Below are 23,347 nucleotides of genomic sequence, written 5' to 3' on the forward strand. Positions count from 1 at the left end.
CAAAGAAGAAGCCGGATATCTGGAAGAACTAGTGGATAAATGTCACGACCCAAACTCGTCCCTATGGGTTTAGCACTGTAACCGGCCAGTAATCCAAGATTACCGAAGGCCTGCTTAACAGTAATACAGTAAAACAGAGTACAGGGGCATGGCGGAAGCCAAAACAGTAAATAAACAATGTCCAATAAGCTGTGACAGTCTGTATGCCAAAAAGACTTTTCATACACATATACATGAACAGTACAAAATAGCATGTACATATATACAATCATTCAGTTCAGAGACCTAATCCCTATTAAACAGTACGGTAACAGTTTACAGTTTACAAGACAGAACAGAGGGAGGGAAACTAAAACACCCCACAGCCTTAGCTTCACAGGCTCGGAACCTTGCAGTGAGGCATAGTAGTTGGCTTGACAAAAAGGGGAGTCTAACCCACGCTCCTAGCTCCGGTCTGGTACCTGAACACCTACATATATATATATAAACAGTGAGCTAAAACCCAGTGAATAACATAATGCGTAAAGGGGTTTAGAATGAATGTCCTTACAGTAATGAAAACAGTTCATTAAATCAGTATTTCAGTCGTTCCGTCAGTACAGTCATATGTGGTACATCCATTAGCATAACAGTACAGTAAACAGTAGGTCTTAAAAGACCGAACAGTAAATGATGGCCATCAATCAGTAAACAGTAGTGGTTCCAACAAGGGAACCGATAGAGATCTCTGTAATAGTAACAGTAAACAGTAGTTGCTAAGGATGCCACAATATAGTTCAGAATATAGGACATACATTCATTCAATTAACAGTAACAGTTCAGAAAGCAGTACAGTTCAATTGTTCAGAAGATAATCATTTTGAACATATCTTTACACAGTTGTTACTCACAGAGTTCTGGGCTACAGTAAAGCTAGAGCGCGTCCCCAGTCGCCAACCCTACACAGTTTACAGATTGAACACACACTAAGCTACACAGTTGGGAAAGATAATAACTTAATCTCTAATTTGCTTCGGTGTGTTCTACATCTATATCCTCATTAAGATGTCTTAAACTAGGCCTAAGAATGCCTAGGATGGGATGAGGATGCAAAGATGCACTTTAAAAGTATTTTCAGAAAACAGGGGTCATGCTCGAGCGTATGTTACTCCGCTCGAGCGGACATGCAGACAAAGGTTTCCGCTCGAGCGTAGAATTACCCGCTCGAGCGTTCAGCAAAATAGTCAAAAGTGCTGGATAGGTGAAAATCAGGCTCGATTGGGCGCTCGACACCCACTCGAGCATGAGACACAATGTCCCACTCGAGCGTCAATTATCCCACTCGAGCAAACTTCAAAACAGTGCGAAGTACTCGGAGCACGAATTTCACGCTCGAGTGCCAGTCACCCTGCTCGAGCGTGAGTTCAAAATCTGGAATTCCCAAATTTGAGCCTCAAGCTCAAATTCAACTTATAAAACATAAATTTCGATCCTCTTTGGCCAATTTTCCAAAAAACATCCCAAAACTCATAGTTTAACATGATTCCAAAGCTCAATTGTAAAATCAAAGCCCAAGGGTGTTTCAAACAACTCAATTTCAAACCAATTTTCAAGAATATAATTCAAACATAACATGCATGAATTTAAACCATTTCAAAGCTTCAATTTCATGCTCTAATGAGCCAATTCTTTCAAAGACAAGGTGAAAACATGGTTTATGATCAAAACATAGACATGCATGTGGCAAATTCATGAAGAACAAGCTCTAAAATGCAAGAGTATGCCATGCATGCAATAATTAAGCTTCAATTCAACACTATTGAACCAATTCTTGACTTAACTCTTTAAACTACCATGATCCATGCTAGAAGGAACTTAAATACACAATAAAGAGGATGAAATTCATACCTAGGTTCCTCAATTACAAGTCTAGAGGCTCAATTATGCACTTAAGCTTTCAATTTCCCTAAGCCTCCAAGCAAAATCAAGATGAAAACAAGTTGAACTCACTTCTCTCACCCTCCCTCACTCTCTAGCCGGTTATACACTCAACAAGGCTGATGAAATGTACAAAATAGAATGAAGGCAAGTCTCAAAATGTATAAGGTAGTGGCCACTAAGTGACACTAATGTAATTAAGTCAAACTATGCAATTTAACACCATTTAGCCTAATTTAATCATACCGAATCGATTTTCAGATAATTACACCATTAAATCACATAAATTCTACTGATCATGAAACACTAATCAATTTCTGGTTCGGCCGCCGATAAGGCCTTCAATTTGTAGTTAAACACAAAGGCATGAACAGATAATCAAGCAGTCAACTGATAGACATACAATTAAACAGATATACTTAATCAATTCAGTTCCAAATTTTAGTCAGTCAGTTCAGTACTTCAATCAATTCAGTTACCAATCATAATCAGTCTCAGTTCAGCAGTAATCAGTGGTTAATCGGTAAACAGTGACGAGGGTTGTTACAGTCTCCCCTCCTTAAAAAGAGTTTAGTCCTCTAAACTCGAGTTACCTTCGTTTTGGAAGAAAACAAGACTCAGTGGAAACAGTTCAGGATATCTTTTAGCCATGTCATCTTCCCTCTCCCAAGTGGCATACACGCCACCATGGTTTTGCCAGTCAACTTTCACTAACGGGATCTCTTTGTTTCTCAACTTTTTGATCCGTCTGTTTACAATCTGAATAGGCCGTTCCTCGTAAGTGTAGTCATCACTCAGCACTACACGAGTAGGCTCTATCACATGGAAAGGATCCCGGAGGTAGTCCCTCAACATAGAAATGTGGAAGACATTGTGCATATGCTCCATTTCAGGAGGAAGCGCAACTTGATACGCCACTGGATTGATTTTCTCAATAATCTCATATGGTTCGACGTATCTCGGTGCTAACTTACCTTTGACTCCAAAACAAGTCTGGCCTTTCATCGGTGTCACTTTCACAAAAACGTGATCACCTACTTCATATTCTCTGTCCCGTCTTCTGAAATCAGCATAACTTTTCTGTCTGCTCTGTGCAGTTTTCAGTCTCTGTTGCATCAGTTTCACTTTCTCAGTCGTTTCGTATACAATCTCGAGCCCAAGCAAAGGCCCATCTCCAACTTCTGCCCAGCAAATTGGAGATCTACATTTTCTGCCATACAATGCCTCGAAAGACGCCATACCAATACATGAATGATAGTTGTTGTTGTAGGCGAATTAAGGTAAGGGCAAATGACTTTCCCAGTTTCCCTGGAAATCAAGGACACACATTCTCAATAAATCCTCCAGAGTTTGGATGGTCCTTTCTCGGAAAATTATATAAGCCAAAATAATTGGGGGAGTTTGAATTATTTTGCAAATGGATCGCGGAGATCTAGGCCAATTTCGGCAGTTGATTTTAAAATACGAGCCGGATCTATTACTGCTGCATTGGTCCTTGTTGGTCGTCGGCGAAAACAACGCCGAATGTTTAATTCGGCTCATCAACGCCTTATAGTGGCAAGAAGATGCTCTATTCGCCGGTCTAAAAGCGGTTTCCGAAACAGAAACCCCGGCGACGACTCCAATTATGCAGACGATGGAGCAACGTGCAGATATGTGTTCTGCTACTGATGTTTGCTACATCACCGCCCCTTCAGAAAATCAACCTGTGCGTTCTGGTTGTGGATGTTGAGATCATAAAAATAAAATGTAAATTATTATTTTGTAACTGTTTTAAGCGCAATAAAATTTGGACCTTCTCTTTAGTGTCCACTTCTTTCATAGTTTGGATGGGCCGCATACTGATGGGCCGCTTATTGATGGGCCTATCTCTAATGGACTGCTGTGCCATATGTCTGGGCCTATTTTAATTCTTCCTAATAAACATGAAATGGGCCTCATTTTGTAATTGGTCCGTTCGTCTGTTTACCAATTACAGCCCAATTATCCAGCTTAAACCTGCTCAGAAATCGAATTTATTAAGGCACATAAATTCAATAAACTTGCATTTTTATTTAATCACAAAAATTTACATAAATATTTTCCCATCGCCAATCTTTTACATAATATGAAAGCTCGTCGAGTACAATGGTCAGTGCGAGACAATAATTTACAGGGCTAATAATCCCAAAGCTGGATAATTTATTCGTCATCCTGCGTGCAATAAGCTGGGTAAATACAGTCTCCGACAGGCTTCTGCGACCACTGGATGTCAGCCATGTATACATTGTCGCAGTAAACATCCGGATTCTCAATGTTTTCCGGAGGTTGTAGTTGAACAGGCATTGTATCTTGTACACCCCCTGATCGCCCGATCTGGACATGTCCACTGCTTTGAACCACATCGGGTTCTTCAAAGTATCGTAGAAGACCCCTGACAGCGTCCTCTCTCTCCAATGTATGTGGTTCGACACATCCATTCGTATAGAATATCGAACAGCCGCACTGGAAGTGGAATATCTTCCTGCGTTGGGCCTTCTTCTTGGCATTACGATGCCTCTTCTTGATTGGTTCTGGCGAACAGGGGCTTGTCGACTTTATAGAATTCTGCGTTTCGGATTGTCCACGCTTTGAGCCCGGCGTGGTCATGTTTTTCTAAAAACTCCTTGTAACTGGAGTCGGCTCCGGGGTTGCATAATATAATACTTGGAATCCCGCCCGTTATTTTCTTTGGATGGGCATATTTACAATTTGAAAAAAATCCCGTTGGGCTCCAATAAACTCGCGCCAATGTTTTAAAAATTGTGAGGCCACATCATCTATTATGTTGTAAAAAATGTCGTCCTTGTGGTCCCTCAGGTCGATGTGGCCAGAATAATAATTATGTGGTCCCAAAGACCGGGCCCAACATGTTTTCCCAATTCTAGATGGGCCTTCAATTATAATGCTTTTGGGCCTGTGCGGTCTTTGGGCTTCGTCTTTAATATTGTCTGCAACCCATTGTTGTATGGCTGTTGGAACGATCCATACTGTGTCTGTAAATGGATGAACATACGGCAGTGGTGGATTAAATGAAATCCGGTCATAATTTGATGACAACTTGTCAAAATTTAACCAGAAACATTTTGGATCGCCATTTCGTACCACTGCTAGTGCTTCGTCCTTGGTGCCGGCGGCAAGGGCATCACGATATATATTTTCTTTGTTATTCTGGTTAGCGCAGCGGCTCCTCTCATGGAATTCACCCCATTTCGTGTAATCCTCGTGTTTGGAGATGTATTCTAGCACATTCTGTTGGTTGTAGGCCCCTTGTACATTCGGATGGAAATGGCAACTGGTTCGATCTTGAGTAACGTCGAAGAACCGTTCATTCTATGTCTGAAAACGGTATGGAAATTGCACAAGGGCATGAAGGTGTGGTTTCCCATCCTCGTGTAATTCATGTGCGACCCTTACATAATTTGGTGGCCTGGTTGTGAAAAGCACTCTAATTTTCTCTGACAATCTCTCTTTGAGTATAGAACACTGGGCATATGTGAGGAAGATGTTCTTGTTTTGGACCCTAAAACGACGTCACATTGATGCCATAACTCACTCTCAATGACGTCACTTACTCTCTCGGATGACGCAAGTCACTCTCTGGAAAATTATACTGGTGGAAGAGAGTTAGGGAGTGAGTTATATAGGTGCCCCGGAGCGTCCCACTAATATTACCTGGGACGCTCCCCCCCGCGCCACGTGTCGTCCCCCGATTGGTACTCCCTTCCGTAATTCGTGGCGTGTTGTCGTCTAGGGCTTCCGCTCCGCGCCCAGATCTGCGGTCAGGATTAAAAACGACTCTGGCCTTTCATCGGTGTCACTTTCACAAAAACGTGATCACCTACTTCATATTCTTTGTCCCGTCTTCTGACATCAGCATAACTTTTCTATCTGCTCTATGCAGTTTTCAGTCTCTGTTGTATTAGTTTCACTTTCTCAATCATTTCGTATACAATCTCGGGCCCAAGCAAAGGCCCATCTCCAACTTCTGCCCAGCAAATCGGAGATCTACATTTTTTGCCATACTATGCCTCGAAAGGTGCCATACCAATACTTGAATGATAGCTGTTATTGTAGGCGAATTAAGCTAAGGGCAAATGACTTTCCCAGTTTCCCTGAAAATCAAGGACACACATTCTCAGTAAATCCTCCAGAGTTTGGATGGTCCTTTCTGACTGGCCATCGGTCTGAGGATGATAAGCACTACTCAGTCTCAATTCAGTACCCAATGCAGTCTGTAAGCTTTGCCAAAATCTCGATGTAAACTTTGAATCCCTGTTAGAAACAATGGACACAGGCACTCCATGCAGTCTAACAATTTCATCAATATAGAGTATAGCCAATTTGTCCGCATTATAAATTGTCTTAACAGGTAAGAAGTGAGCAGATTTAGTCAGTCTATCAACGATAAGCCAAATTGAGTCCATACCTTTACTGGAGCGAGGCAATCCCACAATAAAATCCATGGTGATATGCTCCCATTTCCACTCCGGTATGGGTAAGGGCTGCAATAAGCCTGCGGGTCGTTGATGTTCGGCTTTAACTTGTTGGCAATGAAGACATTTCGATACAAAATCAGCAATTTCTTTCTTCATTCCCGGCCACCAGAAATTCAGTTTCAGATCTTGATACATTTTCGTATTCCCTGGATGGATAGAAAATTTTGAATTATGGCCCTCTTGCAGAACTCTTCTTTTCAATTCAGAATCATTTGGTACGCACAGTCTTTCTTGAAATTTCAGTACATTATTTTCAAATTTGAAACCCGGTCTTGGTTTAGTTTCCCTTTCTTCGATGATCTTCTTCAAGAAGTCATCCAGTTGTTGTTTCTCTTTAATCTCTTCAATCAATGCTGGTTGAGCAGAAATAGCAGCTATTGTTCCACCTTGTTCTCGTAAAACAATTTCAATTTCAGATTTTTCAAGGTCACAAAGTAATTCTTTCAGCCCGGTATGCAAACAGGCTAAATTTCCAATCGATTTCTGGCTCAGTGCATCGGTAACGGTGTTGGCTTTTTTCGGATGGTACAAAATCTGTAGGTCATAGTCTTTAATCAGTTCTAGTCATCTCTAGCTATCCCTCAGTCTCAATTCAGTACCTAATGCAGTCTGTAAGCTTTGCCAAAATCTCAATGTAAATTTTGAATCCCTGTCAGAAACAATGGACACAGGCACTCCATGCAGTCTAACAATTTCATCAATATAGAGTATAGCCAATTTGTCCACATTATAAATTGTCTTAACAGGTAAGAAGTGAGCAGATTTAGTCAGTCTATCAACGATAACCCAAATTGAGTCCATACCTTTACTGGAGCGAGGCAATCCCACAATAAAATCCATAGTGATATGCTCCCATTTCCACTCCGGTATAGATAAGGGCTGCAATAAGCCTGCGGGTCGTTGATGTTCGGCTTTAACTTGTTGGCAATGAAGACATTTCGATACAAAATCAGCAATTTCTTTCTTCATTCCCGGCCACCAGAAATTCAGTTTCAGATCTTGATACATTTTCGTATTCCCTGGATGGATAGAAAATTTTGCATTATGGCCCTCTTGCAGAACTCTTCTTTTCAATTCAGAATCATTTGGTACGCACAGTCCTTCTTGAAATTTTAGTACATTAGTTTTACATTTGAAACCCGGTCTTGGTTTAGTTTTCCTTTCTTCGATGATCTTCTTCAAGAAGTCATCCAGTTGTTGTTTCTCTTTAATCTCTTCAATCAGTGCTGGTTGAGCAGAAATAGCAGCTATTGTTCCACCTTGTTCTCGTAAAACAATTTCAATTTCAGATTTTTCAAGGTCACAAAGTAATTCTTTCAGCCCGGTAAGCAAACAGGCTAAATTTCCAATCGATTTTCGGCTCAGTGCACCGGCAACGGTGTTGGCTTTTCTCTGATGGTACAAAATCTGTAGGTCATAGTCTTTAATCAGTTCTAGCCATCTCCGCTGTCTCATGTTCAGTTCTTTCTGTGTGAAAAAATATTTCAGACTCTTGTGGTCGGTATATACTTCACATGTTGCCCCATACAGATAGTGACGCCAAATTTTCAGTGCAAATACTACTACAGCAAGTTCCAGATCATGGGTCGGGTAGTTCTTTTCGTGTGGTCTCAGTTGTCGGGAAGCATAAGCAATTATTCTCCCATTTTGCATTAAAACACATCCCAAATCCTCATGAGAAGCATCACTAAATACAGTATAACCATCCGTACTTGAAAGTAGGGTAAGAATCGGTGCAGTTACAAGTCGAGTTTTCAACTCTTGGAATGCTGATTCCTTTTGGTCAGTTCAGTCAAATGATATCCCCTTTTGAGTTAACTGAGTCAACGGTAAGGCAATTTTGGAGAAATCTTTGACAAATCTTCTATAATATCCAGTCAAACCCAAAAAGTTTCGGACTTCAGTCACATTTGTTGGTCTAGGCCAGTTTACTACAGCTTAAATTTTCTGTGGATCAACAGAAATTCCATCTTTGCTAACAACATACCCCAAAAACATAACATGATCAAGCCAAAATTCACATTTAGACAGTTTCGCATAAAGTTTATGTTCTCTTAGGGTCTGTAGGGTAAGTCTCAGATGATGTTCATGTTCTTCTATACTTTTGGAGTAAATCAGTATGTCATCAATGAATACTACAATAAAGTCATCAAGGTATGGTTTAAAGATTCTGTTCATGAGGTCCATAAATGCAGCAGGTGCATTGGTAACTCCGAAAGGCATAACTAAAAATTCGTAATGTCCATACCTCGTTCGAAAAGTAGTTTTGTCAATGTCTTCTGGTTTAACTTTCAACTGATGGTATCCTGATCTGAGGTCGATCTTAGAGAACACTTGAGCACCCTGTAACTGATCAAATAAGTCATCAACACGTGGCAATGGGTATTTATTTTTCACAGATACCTTGTTCAGTTCACGGTAGTCAATACACAGTCTCAGTGAGCCGTCTTTCTTCTTCACAAATAAAACAGGAGCGCCCCATGGCGAAGTGCTAGGCCTGATAAACTTCTTATCTAGCAGTTCTTTCAATTGCACTTTCAATTCTTTCAGTTCAGTTGGAGCCATTCGGTAAGGAGCTTTAGATACTGGCTGCATTCCCGGAATCACATCAACGGTAAATTCAATCTCCCTGTCAGTCAAATCCCCTGGCAGATTATCTGGAAAAACATTGGGAATTCTCTGACTATAGGAATACTGTTCAAGTTAGCATTATCATCAGTAGATACAGTCAATACAGAACACAGATATCCCTTACATCCATTTCTAATCAATTTAACAGCTTTCACAGATGAAATCAAGTACGGAGAAGGTACTACTCTAACCCCATTAAACACAAATTCGGGTAAACCCGATGGACGGAAAACTACTTGTTTCGTTACACAGTCTATGGTAGCATGGTATTTCGTTAACCAGTCCATTCTCAATATTACATCAAAATGATCAATGTTCAGGGGCAGTAAGTCAATAAACAAATGTGTATCTCCAACAATAATTTCACAAGCAGGGTACATATATGCACAGGTCATAGATCCCCCAATAGGTGATGATACAGCTAACAGATAATTCATGAGTTCTAGTGGTCTATTCAATTTTCGCGAGAAAGCATGCGACACATATGAACGCGTAGACCCCGAATCAATTAGTACATAAGCATTTTGAGTACAAATAGAGAGAATACCTAACACAACGATCTCGGTATTCTGCACGTCTCCCGGTACTAGGGCCAACACTCGGCCCTGCCTCATGGGTTTTTTCCCGACAGCTTTGGGGTTCGATTTTGGAGCAACAGTTGATGCTGCCACGCTTGGTGCAGCTTTACTACTGGCTTGTGAAGCAGAGGGGTAGTCTTTAACCATGTGGCCCACCTTGCCACACCTGTAACAGGCTCCAGATATTTTGTAACAGACCCCTTTGTGCTTCTTGCCACACTCAGAACAGGGTGGTATGAAACCACTCCCTTGGCTAGGGCTAGTTGCTGACCCCGTATTCTGTTTCTTGTTCAATGGGTTATGCTTGCCTTTCTTGAATTTATAACCCTGCCTTTTACCACGCCATTCAGACACTGGTGTTTCAGTTTTCAGTGCCTCGATGTTCGATTCAGCCATCAAGGCTTGGTCAAGAACATTTACGTAATTTGGTAATTTCAAAACATTTATTCTGTCGAGTATTACAATATTAAGGCCGCCTTCAAATTTTCTGGCCTTCTTGTAGCCAGTGTCAACCATATGTGGTGCATAACGGGCAAGCTCGGTGAACTTCGTTTCATATTCAGCAGCGGACATTGTGCCCTGTCTCAGCTGTTCGAATTCAGTTACTTTTCTGTCCCTAACACACTGAGGGAAGTACTTTTCAAAGAAGGCTCCTTTGAATTGAGCCCAAGTCATAACAGTATTGTCATCACGGATAAGCATCCACCACCATGTAGCTTCTTCTTACAGAGTAAAGGTGGCCAATAGCACTTTATGTGCTTCGGAGCACGGAAAAACCTCAAACAATTTTTCTGTCTCGAGAACCCACGCTTCAGCTTTTAATGGTTCAAGGCCTCCCTGGAAGGATGGCGGTTTCATTTTTTTGAACTTATGGGTGAGAGCAATTATGTCCTCATCATTAACATTCACATTCTGCTCCGGCTGTACTGGAGGAGGAGGTGGGGGTTGTTGATTCTGTTGTTAATCTAATCTTTCAGTTATTAATTCCATCATTCTTTCCAGTCTTGCCATTCTTGCCTCAGAGGATGAGGATTCAGATTCATTTGCAGTTCTCGCATTATCCATTTCACTATAGGCAGTTCTAACAGTTATCAACATAGGCAGTCATTTGTTTAAACAGATTAACACATTAGCATACATTCAGTCATGTCATAGCCACACACTTATCATGCTCATGTAATGCCCTAATTGTTTTTCTAGGACATCCTATAGCTCATTGGGACACGTGTGTGCGGTATAACTCGTGGTAAGTATCGCTCTGATACCACTCTGTCACGACCCAAACCCGCCCTTATGGGTTTAGCACCGTAACCGGCCAGTAATCCAAGATTACCAAGGGCCTGCTTAACAGTAATACAGTAAAACAGAGTATAGGGGCATGGCGGAAGCCAAAACAGTAAATAAATAATGTCCAATGAGCTGTGACAGTCTGTATGCCAAAAAGACTTTTCATACACATATACATGAACAGTACAGAACAGTATGTACATATATACAATCATTCAGTTCAGGGACCTAATCCCTATTAAACAGTACGGTAACAGTTTACAGTTTACAAGACAGAACAGAGGGGGGAAAACTAAAACACCCCATAGCCTTAGCTTGACAGGCTCGGAACCTCGCAGTGAGGCACAGTAGTTGGCTTGACAAAAAGGGGAGTCTAACCCACGCTTCTAGCTCCGGTCTGGTGCCTGAACACCTACATATATATATAAACAGTGAGCTAAAACCCAGTGAATAACATAATGCGTAAAGGGGTTTAGAATGAATGTCCTTACAGTAATGAAAACAGTTCATTAAATCAGTATTTCAGTCGTTCAGTCAGTACAGTCATATGTGGTACATCCATTAGCATAACAGTACAGTAAACTAGGCCTAAGAATGCCTAGGATGGGATGAGGATGCAAAGATGCACTTTAAAAGCATTTTCAAAATTTTCAGAAAACAGGGGTCACGCTCGAGCGTATGTTACTCCGCTCGAGCGGACATGCAGACAAAGGTTTCCGCTCGAACGTAGAATTACCCGCTCGAGCGTTCAGCAAAACAGTCAAAAGTGCTGGATAGGTGAAAATCACGCTCGATTGGGCGCTCGACACCCGCTCGAGCATGAGACACAATGTCCCGCTCGAGCGTCAATTATCCCGCTCGAGCGTGAGTTCAAAATCTGAAATTCCCAGATTTGAACCTCAAGCTCAAATTCAACTTTTAAAACATAAATTTCGATCCTCTTGGGCCAATTTTCCAGAAAACATCCCAAAACTCATAGTTTAACATGTTTCTAAAGCTCAATTGTAAAATCAAAGCCCGAGGGTGTTTCAAACAACTCAATTTCAAACCAATTTTCAAGAATATAATTCAAACATAACATGCATGAATTTAAACCATTTCAAAGCTTCAATTTCATGCTCTAATGAGCCAATTCTTTCAAAGACAAGGTGAAAACATGGTTTATGATCAAAACATGGACATGCATGTGGCAAATTCATGAAGAACAAGCTCTAAAATGCAAGAGTATGCCATGCATGCAATAATTAAGCTTCAATTCAACACTATTGAACCAATTCTTGACTTAACTCTTTAAACTACCATAATCCATGCTAGAAGGAACTTAAATACACAATAAGGAGCATGAAATTCATACATAGGTTCCTCAATTACAAGTCTAAAGGCTCAATTATGCACTTAAGCTTTCAATTTCCCTAAGCCTCCAAGCAAAATCAAGATGAAAACAAGTTGAACTCACTTCTCTCACTCTCCCTCACTCTCTAGCCGGTTATACACTCAACAAGGCTGGTGAAATGTACAAAATAGAATGAAGGCAAGTTTCAAAATGTATAAGGTAGTGGCCACTAAGTGGCACTAATGTAATTAAGTCAAACTATGCAATTTAACACCATTTAGCCTAATTTAATCATACCGAATCGATTTTCAGATAATTACACCATTAAATCACATAAATTCTACTGATCATGAAACACTAATCAATTTCTGGTTCGGCCGCCAATAAGGCCTTCAATTTGTAGTTAAACACAAAGGCATGAACAGATAATCAAACAGTCAACAGATAGACATACAATTAAACAGATATACTTAATCAATTTAGTTCCAGATTTTAGTCAGTCAGTTCAGTACTTCAATCAATTCAGTTACCAATCATAATCAATCTCAGTTCAGCAGTAATCAGTGGTTAATCGATAAACAGTGACGAGGGTTGTTACAATAAACGACCACGATTGGAGGAGTTGGACCTAGTCGTGACGTTCGTAATACAACCAAGGATAAGGAACATGTCGGTTGCATCCGATGCGTCGGCTGCAAAAGACCCAACTGTGGCCTTGAGCTTGGCCTCCTCCATTTTTCTGCCGGTTAATAGAGCAACCTTTAGGGCAGAGCACGATCTGTTGTCCATCGCATTAGCCGCTCAATCGGCAATATTGGTACGTGATTCTTAACTGTAATTTTGCAGGGATAACCAAAAGGAAATTTTATATTGGCTTACTGATTTCTTGTTTTGTAGATGGCGGGTAGGATAGCTGAGATTGGCCGTCACCAACACAATGCTATCGAATAGATCGGCTTTTTCACGACCGAGGTGCAAAACGAGAAGGGGAAGACCGAATTCGAGGCCATGAAAGCGGCGGCAGAAAGAACAAAGGCCAATGTCGAAGCAGATAAGGTCGAGGCTTCTGACGGACTGAGGTTGGCCGCCGAGGAGAGGGCGAATGCCAACGAAGAAGCGCTCAAATTGGCCAACAAGGCCATTGCCAAGCTGGAGGCCGATTTGGAGGAGTCGAAGAGGGCGATAGCAAATGTCGAATCTGAGATCTCCAAGTCATTCTAAGCTGGCAAGGATGCGGCCTTGGAGAATTATGTGGAAGAGGTGCCGAAGTTCGAAAATAGGGGGTTCAAACACGGCTGGCTCAAAGCCTTAGTTGCCGCTAACGTGGTATCGGAGCAGCCGATTCTGTACGAGCAGGTAGACGTCGAGCCGCCGGAGTCTGACCCTGAAAACTGATCTAGGGTCAAAAGTATTTTTCATTTTGTTTTGGTAGATTTTGTTAGGTTTTGTTAGAGTTTTGTCAGAAGCAAATGTAGGGTAGTTTTCATTTGTAAAATGACTTCTGTTTGTACTCAATTTATGAATGAAAATTGCCTTTACTTTTTAGCTTATTGAATGTGAATGAAAATTGCCTTTGCTTTTCAGCTTATTGAATGTGCGTGTAAATAGCCAAGTTGTAACGCAATAAGTTGTAACGCAACTATTAAATTAATTCGGCGCTAAATTAACTGCTTAGCTTCCAGCCTATCCTTTTGGCAGAAAGGATTAATGTTGGGCTGAATAGATTAGTTAATCTGCCCTTACCCCAGCGGACCAGTGAACGTGGCCAACGATAATCGGCCATTTATGGATTGGCTAAGGCAGCTTATTTTTCGACACAAAGGATTGACATTAGGCAATAAGTTGTAACGCAACTCGTAAATAAATTCGGCGGTAAATTAACTGCTTAGCTTCTAGCCTATCCTCTTGGCAGAAAGGATTAATGTTGGGCCGATTAGATTAGTTAATCTGCCCTTGCCCCAGCGGATTAGTGAACGTGGCCAACAATAATCGGTCATTCATGGATTTGCTGGGACAGCCTATCTTTTCGGCCTATCTTTTCAGCACAGACAATTGATGTTAGGCTGAATAGATTAGTTAATCTGCCCTTGCCTCGGCAGATTAGTGAACGTGGACGCCGATTAGAAGCCATTTATGAATTGGCTAGGGCAACATTGAAAGGATCGCTTTGGGAGCGGTGTGCCCACAGATAATAAAAGGGTAGTTGCTTCTTCAACAGCAGAGGAGAAGGCAGGACATTGGCTGAGCTAGACGCAGCGATGAATCGATGTGAGGGACCTTCATGAACGGGGAGTAGGACGTCTGGGGAACGGGAGAGGCGTCACTCTCCACGTCCTCGAAGTAGGTCACCTAAGAGGGAGAAGCGACAGCAGGGGAGCTCCCTTCATCTGCGAAGTGAGGCCAGTGGGCCATCGCGCCCGTTAATTTTTTCAGTCTTTATCGGGAATAAACTGATGACGGAAGCAGATTCGATCATCCGAGATCCAAGCGTGGCAGTTGAATTTGCACGATAGATTTTTCCTCCAAAAGTCCAGCAGTCGATGATTGGTCAACCAAATTTCGAAGTGTTTCGAGAGGGCGTTCATAGAGCGATGAAAGGACTATACACCGCCTATAAGATCGGCATGCGCCTTCATGCCGCGCGGCGGGAGATCGAACAAAAAGATGAACGCATTCGTAATTTAGAAGCTCGTGCGGAGAAAGCCGAAAGGGAGTTAAGAAAAACCAAAGCCGCCGAGACTCATTCGGCCGACCCAACTAACCCGATTGTGGAAGAGAAGGTGACCCAACGGCTTATAAGTCATGCGATTGCCGATCGAGATACGGCAAACATGTTTGCAATAAAGGCCGCATAGTCTAGAGCTTATGAAAAAGGCTTCTATGAGGGCCGAAAAGTTGGGATACAGAAAACAAAGGAAAACCTCACCAATGAGGTATGCCAATACGAGAATCGTGGATTGAAGCACGGGTGGATCAAGGCTCTTCAGGCCGCAGAGGCTCTCCGGGCAACAAGCGTTGATTCGGCGTCTCCGCTATACCAAAGGCATCATTTTCCCTTTGCGACCTTCGAAGTCAAGAATAGCGATGATGAGGGGGATGCCGTATAGAACTGAATATATTTTACCGCTCTAACGTAGATTGGGAGCAAATTATGTATTATTGATAAATTCAATGTAACATATTATTTTAAATGTTTGCATGTTGTTTCTATTTGTGTTTATAAATTCAGTGATAATCATCTTCCATTTTTTATTTTTCGCCAACGACGTTTATGCTTGTCAATTATAATATATGAAAAGCGCGCCGAATTCGGAGGCTTACTTGGCCCAAAAATGGCATTCACTGATGGGGTTTCGAATTCGAAGGCTTTTAACTTGGCCAATCGTGAGATCTACGAAGGGCGCTCCGAATCCAGAGTCTTGCTCGGCCCAAAAGTGGCATTCACTGATGGGGCTCCGAATTCGAAGGCTTTTAACTTGGCCAATTGTGAGATCCACGAAGGGCGTTCCGAATCCGAAGGCTTTTAACTTGGCCAATCATGAGATCCACAAAGGGCGCTCCAAATCCGGAGTCTGACTCAGCCCAAAAGTGGCATTCACTGATGGGGCTCCGAATTCGGAGGCTTTTAACTTGGCCAATCGTGAGATCCACGAAGGGCGCTCCGAATCCGGAGGCTTTTAACTTGGCCAATCGTGAGATCTATGAAGGGCGCTCCGAATCCAGAGTCTTACTCAGCCCAAAAGTGGTATTCACTAATGGGGCTCTAAATTCGGAGGCTTTTAACTTGGCCAATCGTGAGATCCACGAAGGGCACTCCGAATCCGGAGTCTTACTTGGGCCAAAAGTGGCATACACTGATAGGGCTCTAAATTCCGAGGCTTTTAACTTGGCCAATTATGAGATCCATGAAAGGCGCTCTGAATCTGAAGGCTTTTGATTTCGAACTAAAATTCCATGTATTGAGATAAGAAATCTTGCATTATAGAAGTGAAAGTTGTACACGGCGAGTATTCAAAACAAGTTATCGTGCCCCACATGTCGGGTTAATGATAAAATTTACGCAAATGCGTGGAATTCCAAGGGCGTGGCAGACTTCTCTCAAACATATCTTTGAGCCGATATGCCCCTATTCCCACAATTGAATCGATCTGATAGGGTCTATCCTACTTAGGACCCAGTTTTCTGCCAGCCGGATTCCTGGCAGCAGGAAGTACTTTCTTGAGGACCAATTCTCCTGGTGTATAACGGCGTAGCTGAACATGTTGATTATACGATTTAGCAAGCTGTTGCTGGTACCGTGCCATGGACACAAGGGCACGGTCTCGTCGTTCTTCAATCATAGTCAAATCTAATGCCAACATCATGTCATTTCGGCCCATATCAAAAAATTTCGATTTCAAGGTTGGGAGGCCGATCTCCAGGGGAATGATTGCCTGGGTTCCAAAGCATAAAACAAACGGCGTTTTCCCAGTGCATCGCCTCAACGTAGTGCGGTGAGCCCACAACACACTCGGCAATTCTTCGACCCATCTGCCTTTAGCTTTTTCCAGCCTCTTCTTGATGCCGTCCAAGATGGCTTTGTTGGAGGCTTCAGCTTGACCATTGCTCTGTGGATAAGCCAGCATGGAGAAATAAGGTTGAATACCATACGTACTGCACAGTTCCCGGTAGACGCCACAATCAAACTGGGTGCCGTTGTCTGAAATAAGTGCTCTTGGAATGCCAAATCGTGTTATGATATTTCTCTATACAAAACGTTTAACATCAGTATCTTGAATATGCGTTACTGCCTCCACTTCGACCCATTTTGTGAAGTAATCTGTCGCGACAATAAAAAATCGCTTGTTGCCCGAGGCACGAGGTAATGGTCCGACAATGTCAAGTCCCTATTGGGCGAACGGCCAAGGACTGGTGATAGAGCTTAACTCCTCAGTAGGCAAATGGGTTATAGAAGAAAACTTCTGACACTGTTCACATTTCTTGACGCAACACTTGGCATCAGCTCTCATTGTCGACCAATAATACTCTTGTGTCACAGCTCGATGAGCCAAAGAGCGCCCGCTGGAATGGGCACCACAACTACCTTCATGTATTTCAGTCAGGAGTTTTTTGACTTTATCCGAATGAATACATTCTAGATATGGACCAGAAATGGATTTTTTGTAGAGCTTTCTTTGCGGATCCAAGTAATATCGCAGGCCTTTCTTTCGCAGTCTGTGTGCTTCTTTCTTATCCGCCGGGAGCTGTTCAGAAGACAGGAATGCAGTAATAAGGTCCATCCAACTTGGACCTAATTCTAGGATATTAATTTGAATTGACTCTAATGAGGCAATACTCAGCTCAGGGATGAATCCTACTTCAATTGTCCGTTTGATTTTCTGAGTTAATGGCGGAGGCTAGGTAGGCCAGGGCATGTGCATGTGTGTTCTGATCCCGAGTTATATTATTTAGTTCATGATGGTCGAATTTTGCCAACAAAGAATTCACCGTTTTCATGTATGCTATCATTCGGTCATTTTTGGCTGTGTATTTTCCTTTCAATTGGTTGATGACTAGCTTTGAATCGTAGAAGATAAGCAGACGCCGAGCACCAAGGAGATGTGCATTTCATAAGCCGGTTAGCAATGCTTCGTATTCGGCCTCATTGTTCGATGCGTCGAAGCCCAGTTTTACAGCCTACTCAATTATTGCCCCGTCGGGAGCCATGATCACTACGCCCGCCCCACTGCCACGTTGGTTGGACGATCCATCACAATACAACTGCCAAATGTCCCCAACATAAATTCTCCAATTCGGCTTAAGTTGAATCTGACCAAACGTAAAGTCGACGAGGCCTCCAGTGAATTCGACCACAAAGTTGGTGAGCACTTGCCCCTTGATTGAGGTCCTAGGCAGAAATTAAATATCGTACAGGCCAAGTTCGAGGACCCACTTTGAAATACGCCCCGATGCTTCTGCACTACGGAGTACTGACCGGAGGGGGTAGTCCGTTAGTACCCCAATGGTATGGCCCTGAAAGTAATGCATCAGTTTTCTTGCTGCCATGACGAGAGCAAGAATGAGTTTTTCCAATGGAAGGTAACGTGTTTCGACGCCAACCATTGCTTTGCTCACATAATACACTGGCCGCTGCTTCCCAAGTTGTTCTTTTAACAGTACGGCGCTGAAGGCCCTGTCGGAAACTGCCAGATATAAAATGAGCGGATCACCTGCCAAAGGTGTTATCAAGAGTGGAACTGATCAGAGATAAGTCTTCAAACCGTTCAAAGCGGCTTCACATTCGGAGGTCCATTCAAAAGCTTTACCCTGCCGTAGGGTATAAAAGAATTATCGACAGCGATCTGTGGAACGACTGATGAATCTGTTGAGTGCGGCGGCCATCCCCATCAGCTTTTGAACCTCCTTGACTGACCGAGGATAGCCGAGTTCTAGAATTGCTGTGATTTGCCTCAAGTTGGCTTCAATTCCGTGGTGGTAAACAATGTAGCCAAGGAATTTGCCGGATCCGATCCCAAATGCACATTTAGAAGCGTTCAGCTTCATTTTGTACTTGCGTAAAATGCCCAATGTTTCTTCCAGATCGGCTAGATGAATTTGCTCTTCTTTGGACTTGACCACCATATCGTCAATGTACACTTCCATAGTATGGCCGAGTTGCTCCTTGAACATGGCAGTGACAAGTCTTTGGTAAGTTGCCCCCGCGTTCTTCAGCCCAAGAGGCATAACCTTATAGCAATAGGTTCCTTTTGGGGTGAGGAATACGGTTTTGTCTTGATCCTCCAAATGCATGGCAATTTGATGGTAGCCTCTATAGGCATCCAGGAAGCTCATACGTTGATGATGTGCTGTGGCATCTACGAGTAGGTCTATTCTGGGAAGGGGAAAGCAATCCTTGGAACAAGCTTTGTTTAAGTCCGTGAAATCCACACAAACACGCTGAGTTTCATTTTTCTTCTTTACAACCACAGTATTCGACAGTCATGTAGGATAAGTCACTTCGCGGATTGCCCTGGCATCCAGTAACTGGTCAACTTCTTCAACAACGGTAGCAGTGTGTTTCGCGGCTGACCATCGACTTTTCTGAATAATCAGCTTACACTTGGGGTCAACGTTTAATTGGTGCTGAGAAACAGGTGGATCCACCCTCGGCATCTCATATGGTGACCACGCAAATACATCAAGGTTGCTGAGTAAAAAGGAAACTAGCTACTGCCTGTCGACTTTATTCAGGGAAGCGTCGACCATGAAGAACCTGTCAGGGTTTCCGTTATTTTCAACTTGATCCAGATCTTCGGTTGCCTTTTCACTTGGAAGTCGCTCAACATCATCGAGGCTCTCTCGATCAGGCACCTCAATAGAATTCACTTCCAGCTCTTTTGGTGCCTTTACTGCGAGAAGATAACATGTCTGTGCCGATTTCTGGGAACCGCGAATTTGTTCAATGCCGCGTTCAGTCGGGAAACGAAGTAGTTGATAATAGGTGCTTGGCACGGCCTACATGGTATGCAGCCAAGTTCGTCCCATGATAAGATTATACGACGAATGAAGCTTGACAACCAAATATTCCACATCCACTGATCGGGAGCCCGCTCAAACTGACAGTATGATTTTGCACAACAGATATTCTGGATTAGCGTTGAAGCCGAATAACGAGTAATGAGCTGGAGACAGGTCCAACTCAGTGAAGTCGAGTTTGACGAAGGTCTTGTAGTACATAACTTCCGAAATGCTCCCCTGATCAATGAGAACACGCTCAACGGTGAATCGATTTACGCGTAGCTCGATGACCAAGGGATTAACGTGGGAAAGCGTCACACCGGCCAAATCTGAATCATCGAAAGTAATACTCGCAGCTTCGTGGGGCCGTTTCGCTAGTGTGATTTGCTTTTGGGGGTGAGGATGTGCCTGAATTGTATGTACGGCGGATGCCGTCGGCAAGTTGTATATCATATATGGATTACGCCGAGTGGAGGTGAATCCTACCGTGGAGCAACTGTTTTGGTTGAGTCGTTCTTTCGGACGTGTTGCTTAAGCCGACCGTCTAGTACCAACTCCTCAAGGTGATCTTTCAAAGCATAACAACTTTCGGTATTATGACCGTGGTCTTTGTGATATTCGCATCGCCTATCCTGTCTCTTTGTGTCGGGAGGTTCCACCATCTTGGGTGGCCATTTGAAAAATGGCAGATGTTGTATTTTAGACATAACCGTGCTGATCGGCTCTAACAACTCCGTATATTTCTTGTTCGCTCGCCTTATGCACCCGCTATCCACTTGAAGTTTCTCATTAGACCGATGTGGACATTGGTCGTTTGATCGGCGCGAATCTCGTCTTTTGTCTCGTTTCGTCCGATTTCGTGGTTCAGGGCTTCGTGATAGTACAAAATTTATCGGCTGGATGATTTCAGATGGGGCTGTCTTGTTGGCCTTGTGCCCGGCTTTGACCCGCAGGGCGTCATCTTCCACTTTGCAATATTCTTTGACTTTCTTTATCAACAACCATACTATTTTGGAGGGGCCTTCTGGTTAAGGAGCTGCGAAGAGCACTATCAGGATGCAACCCCATTTTAAAGGCGGTGATAGTTATGGAGTCATTGCAGGCCTCATTTACGAGATTAAAGCATTCCCAATAGCGCGTCGAATATGCTCGTAGGGTTTCTCCTAGTTGGATTTGCATTGCCCAGAGAGAATCGGCCTGCTTCGGTTGGACCTCATTGGTGATGAACCTTGCCCTGAAGGATTTTTGGAGTTGATGGAAGCTCTTGATCAATGCCAGCTCCAATTTATAATACCATCTGACGGCCAAAGGTCCCAAACTGTTTGGAAATATTCGACACATGAGGGCCTCGTCGTCTGCATGTAGCGTCATGGCTTGCTTATAATGACGGATGTGATTTGTGGGGTCCGATTTTCCATCGTATATGGTGAACGATGGAGCTTTGAACTTTTTGGGTAGCACTGCCCTTGCGACCCTTCGAACAAAGGGGTCATGTTGATCTTCTTCGTCTGAACCATTTCTTCTTCGCTTATTCCGTGCACGTGGACCCTCTTCAGAGGAACTGGAAGTTTCGACTCGTCTCCTCTTTTTGGATTCGGGGGATGATGAGTCAGAATCACCGTCATTATCTTGTCTCCGAACTCGAGGTCGTCGACCGTCCCTTCTCAGAGGTCGTCGTCCTGGATCTTGGCGTACGGCCTGTTGGGATTTTGCCACCTCCAAGGCCAAATCCTGTCAAAGGTGCTCGTTCTCAGCAATCATGTTTTCCAACCTCTGTTCGTTTTGCTTCGCCTGATCCATGATCGCTTGCATTGTCTCATGTGCTGATGCCGAGGGTGAGGTCTGGGCAACTAAGTTGAAGTTCAAGGTTCTTCGTGCAACGATGGTCTCGAGCCCAAGAATGTTGCTTGGAGTGGTTTCGTCTCGACACATAAGGTCGTCAGTGACTATCGGAGGATCTTCAGTTACGTCCGCTATGGATATGCTGGAGTATTCCCACAGACGGCGCCAATTGTGGAGAAGTGGTTCGGAAATACTCTTTGGATCTAGTAGGACGCTCGTGATCCGCAGCTAGTTACCTGAAAAGGAATAAACACTCCGGTCGGGGGTGCCGGAATTAGCACTCCGACGGATAAGTCAGTGTGTACTCTCTTGGTTGCTTATATTTCAAGTTAAACTTATTTGTTCTCACCTGCCTCTTTTGGCTGATGCTCCTTTATTTATAGTCGTCATCGATGTTGATGGTTGGGCCCACCTTTCATCCAATGAACAATCGCTCATTCGGCTATCTTTTCATATTCGGCCCAATCTACAACTGATAGAGGCCAATCTGGATATTCGGCCTCTGTTCCTCAGGGCTGGAGCTGTATTGTACACGATCTAGTTTCTTTCTTTAATATATTTGGCTATCCTACGTAATAATTTACTCGGCCCTTCCATTTATTATTAAATTTTGTTAATAAATTAAATTCAAATAGTAATCTAAAGGGCTAAATTGATTTAATAGCCCTCCAAGAGTGGGTTTTTTTTTTTTTTTAAGAAGAAGAAGAAAAGAAGTCCATACGTATTGAGTAAAATGTACGAGTTTAGGATTTAGAGTTTAGAATTTAGAACTTGTTTAGGGTAAATGTTTGAGATGGCTATATTAAGCCTGATATTGTATTAAACTTGATATCGGGTTAGGTGAAATGGGTATGAGACATATTTTTATTATGTAGTGCAAGCCTAGATTGACTTGACCCAACCTGTGGATGTCCACCCCTTATAACAAAAAATTAAGGTTTTTAGAGACCAAATTTTAGAGACAAAATTATTTTTTAGGGACTAAATATTTTTGTTGCGAAAAGTGTTGTCATTATATTTTTAGTAACGAAAATTAAACATTAATAATGAATTTTTTTATCTTTTTGGAACCAATTTTTTTGTCTCAAAAAATAAACTATTTTGAAACTAAATTATTTTGTCCTTAAAAGTGTATTTATTAGTGTCATTTTTAAAATTTTGTTGCTAAAAGTCTTATTTTTTACTTTTCGGGATGACATTTTAGTGATTATCCTCACAACGATAAAAATTAGTCCCCGAATGTCTTTTTGCAGCAAAATTTTCACTTTTAGAGACCAAAAATTTTGGTCTCTAAAACGCTTATATGTTATAGTGTCTTTTATGCAATTCAAATTTAGACATAAAATTCATGTCTAGATTTAGGTGAAAATTCAAAGAAATTGAAAACCATGATTGAAATGATGGATGAAAGCCAGGATGGGAAGTTCATTGGCAGGGTTTCATTCATTACTTTACGGCATATATATTTGCTACTACTTTAATTTCAACTTGAATTAACAAAAGGAACAAAACTTATTTTTCCTTTGTTATTCTTATAATTTAAATTCTTCACCATTGATAATTTTGCAGGGTATTTGGTACGGTATGGTGTCTGGAACAATCCTACAGACGTGTGTCCTATTTTTGATGATTTATAGAACGAATTGGAACACTGAGGTAACTGTTTCTTGCAATACAACACAAACATAAAAATTGAAAACACACACAAACCGAAGAAGAGGTTGTTGGAAAAACACATTGTGAAT

General features: G+C 42.4%; 1 protein-coding gene across 1 annotated transcript in view; it reads left to right on the top strand.

The window, feature by feature from the left end:
- The window catches only part of LOC114311836 (protein DETOXIFICATION 29), a 32,609-nt gene that overhangs the window by 8,102 nt on the left and 1,160 nt on the right, over positions 1 to 23,347 (top strand). The window contains exon 7 of the mRNA XM_028258008.2: positions 23,172 to 23,258. Within this exon, the coding sequence (XP_028113809.2) occupies positions 23,172 to 23,258 (87 nt within the window). The remainder of the gene's footprint in view (positions 1 to 23,171; positions 23,259 to 23,347) is intronic.

The sequence above is a fragment of the Camellia sinensis genome, chromosome 5 (assembly GCF_055761805.1).
Source record: "Camellia sinensis isolate YWXY chromosome 5, ASM5576180v1, whole genome shotgun sequence".
Lineage (NCBI taxonomy): Eukaryota > Viridiplantae > Streptophyta > Magnoliopsida > Ericales > Theaceae > Camellia > Camellia sinensis.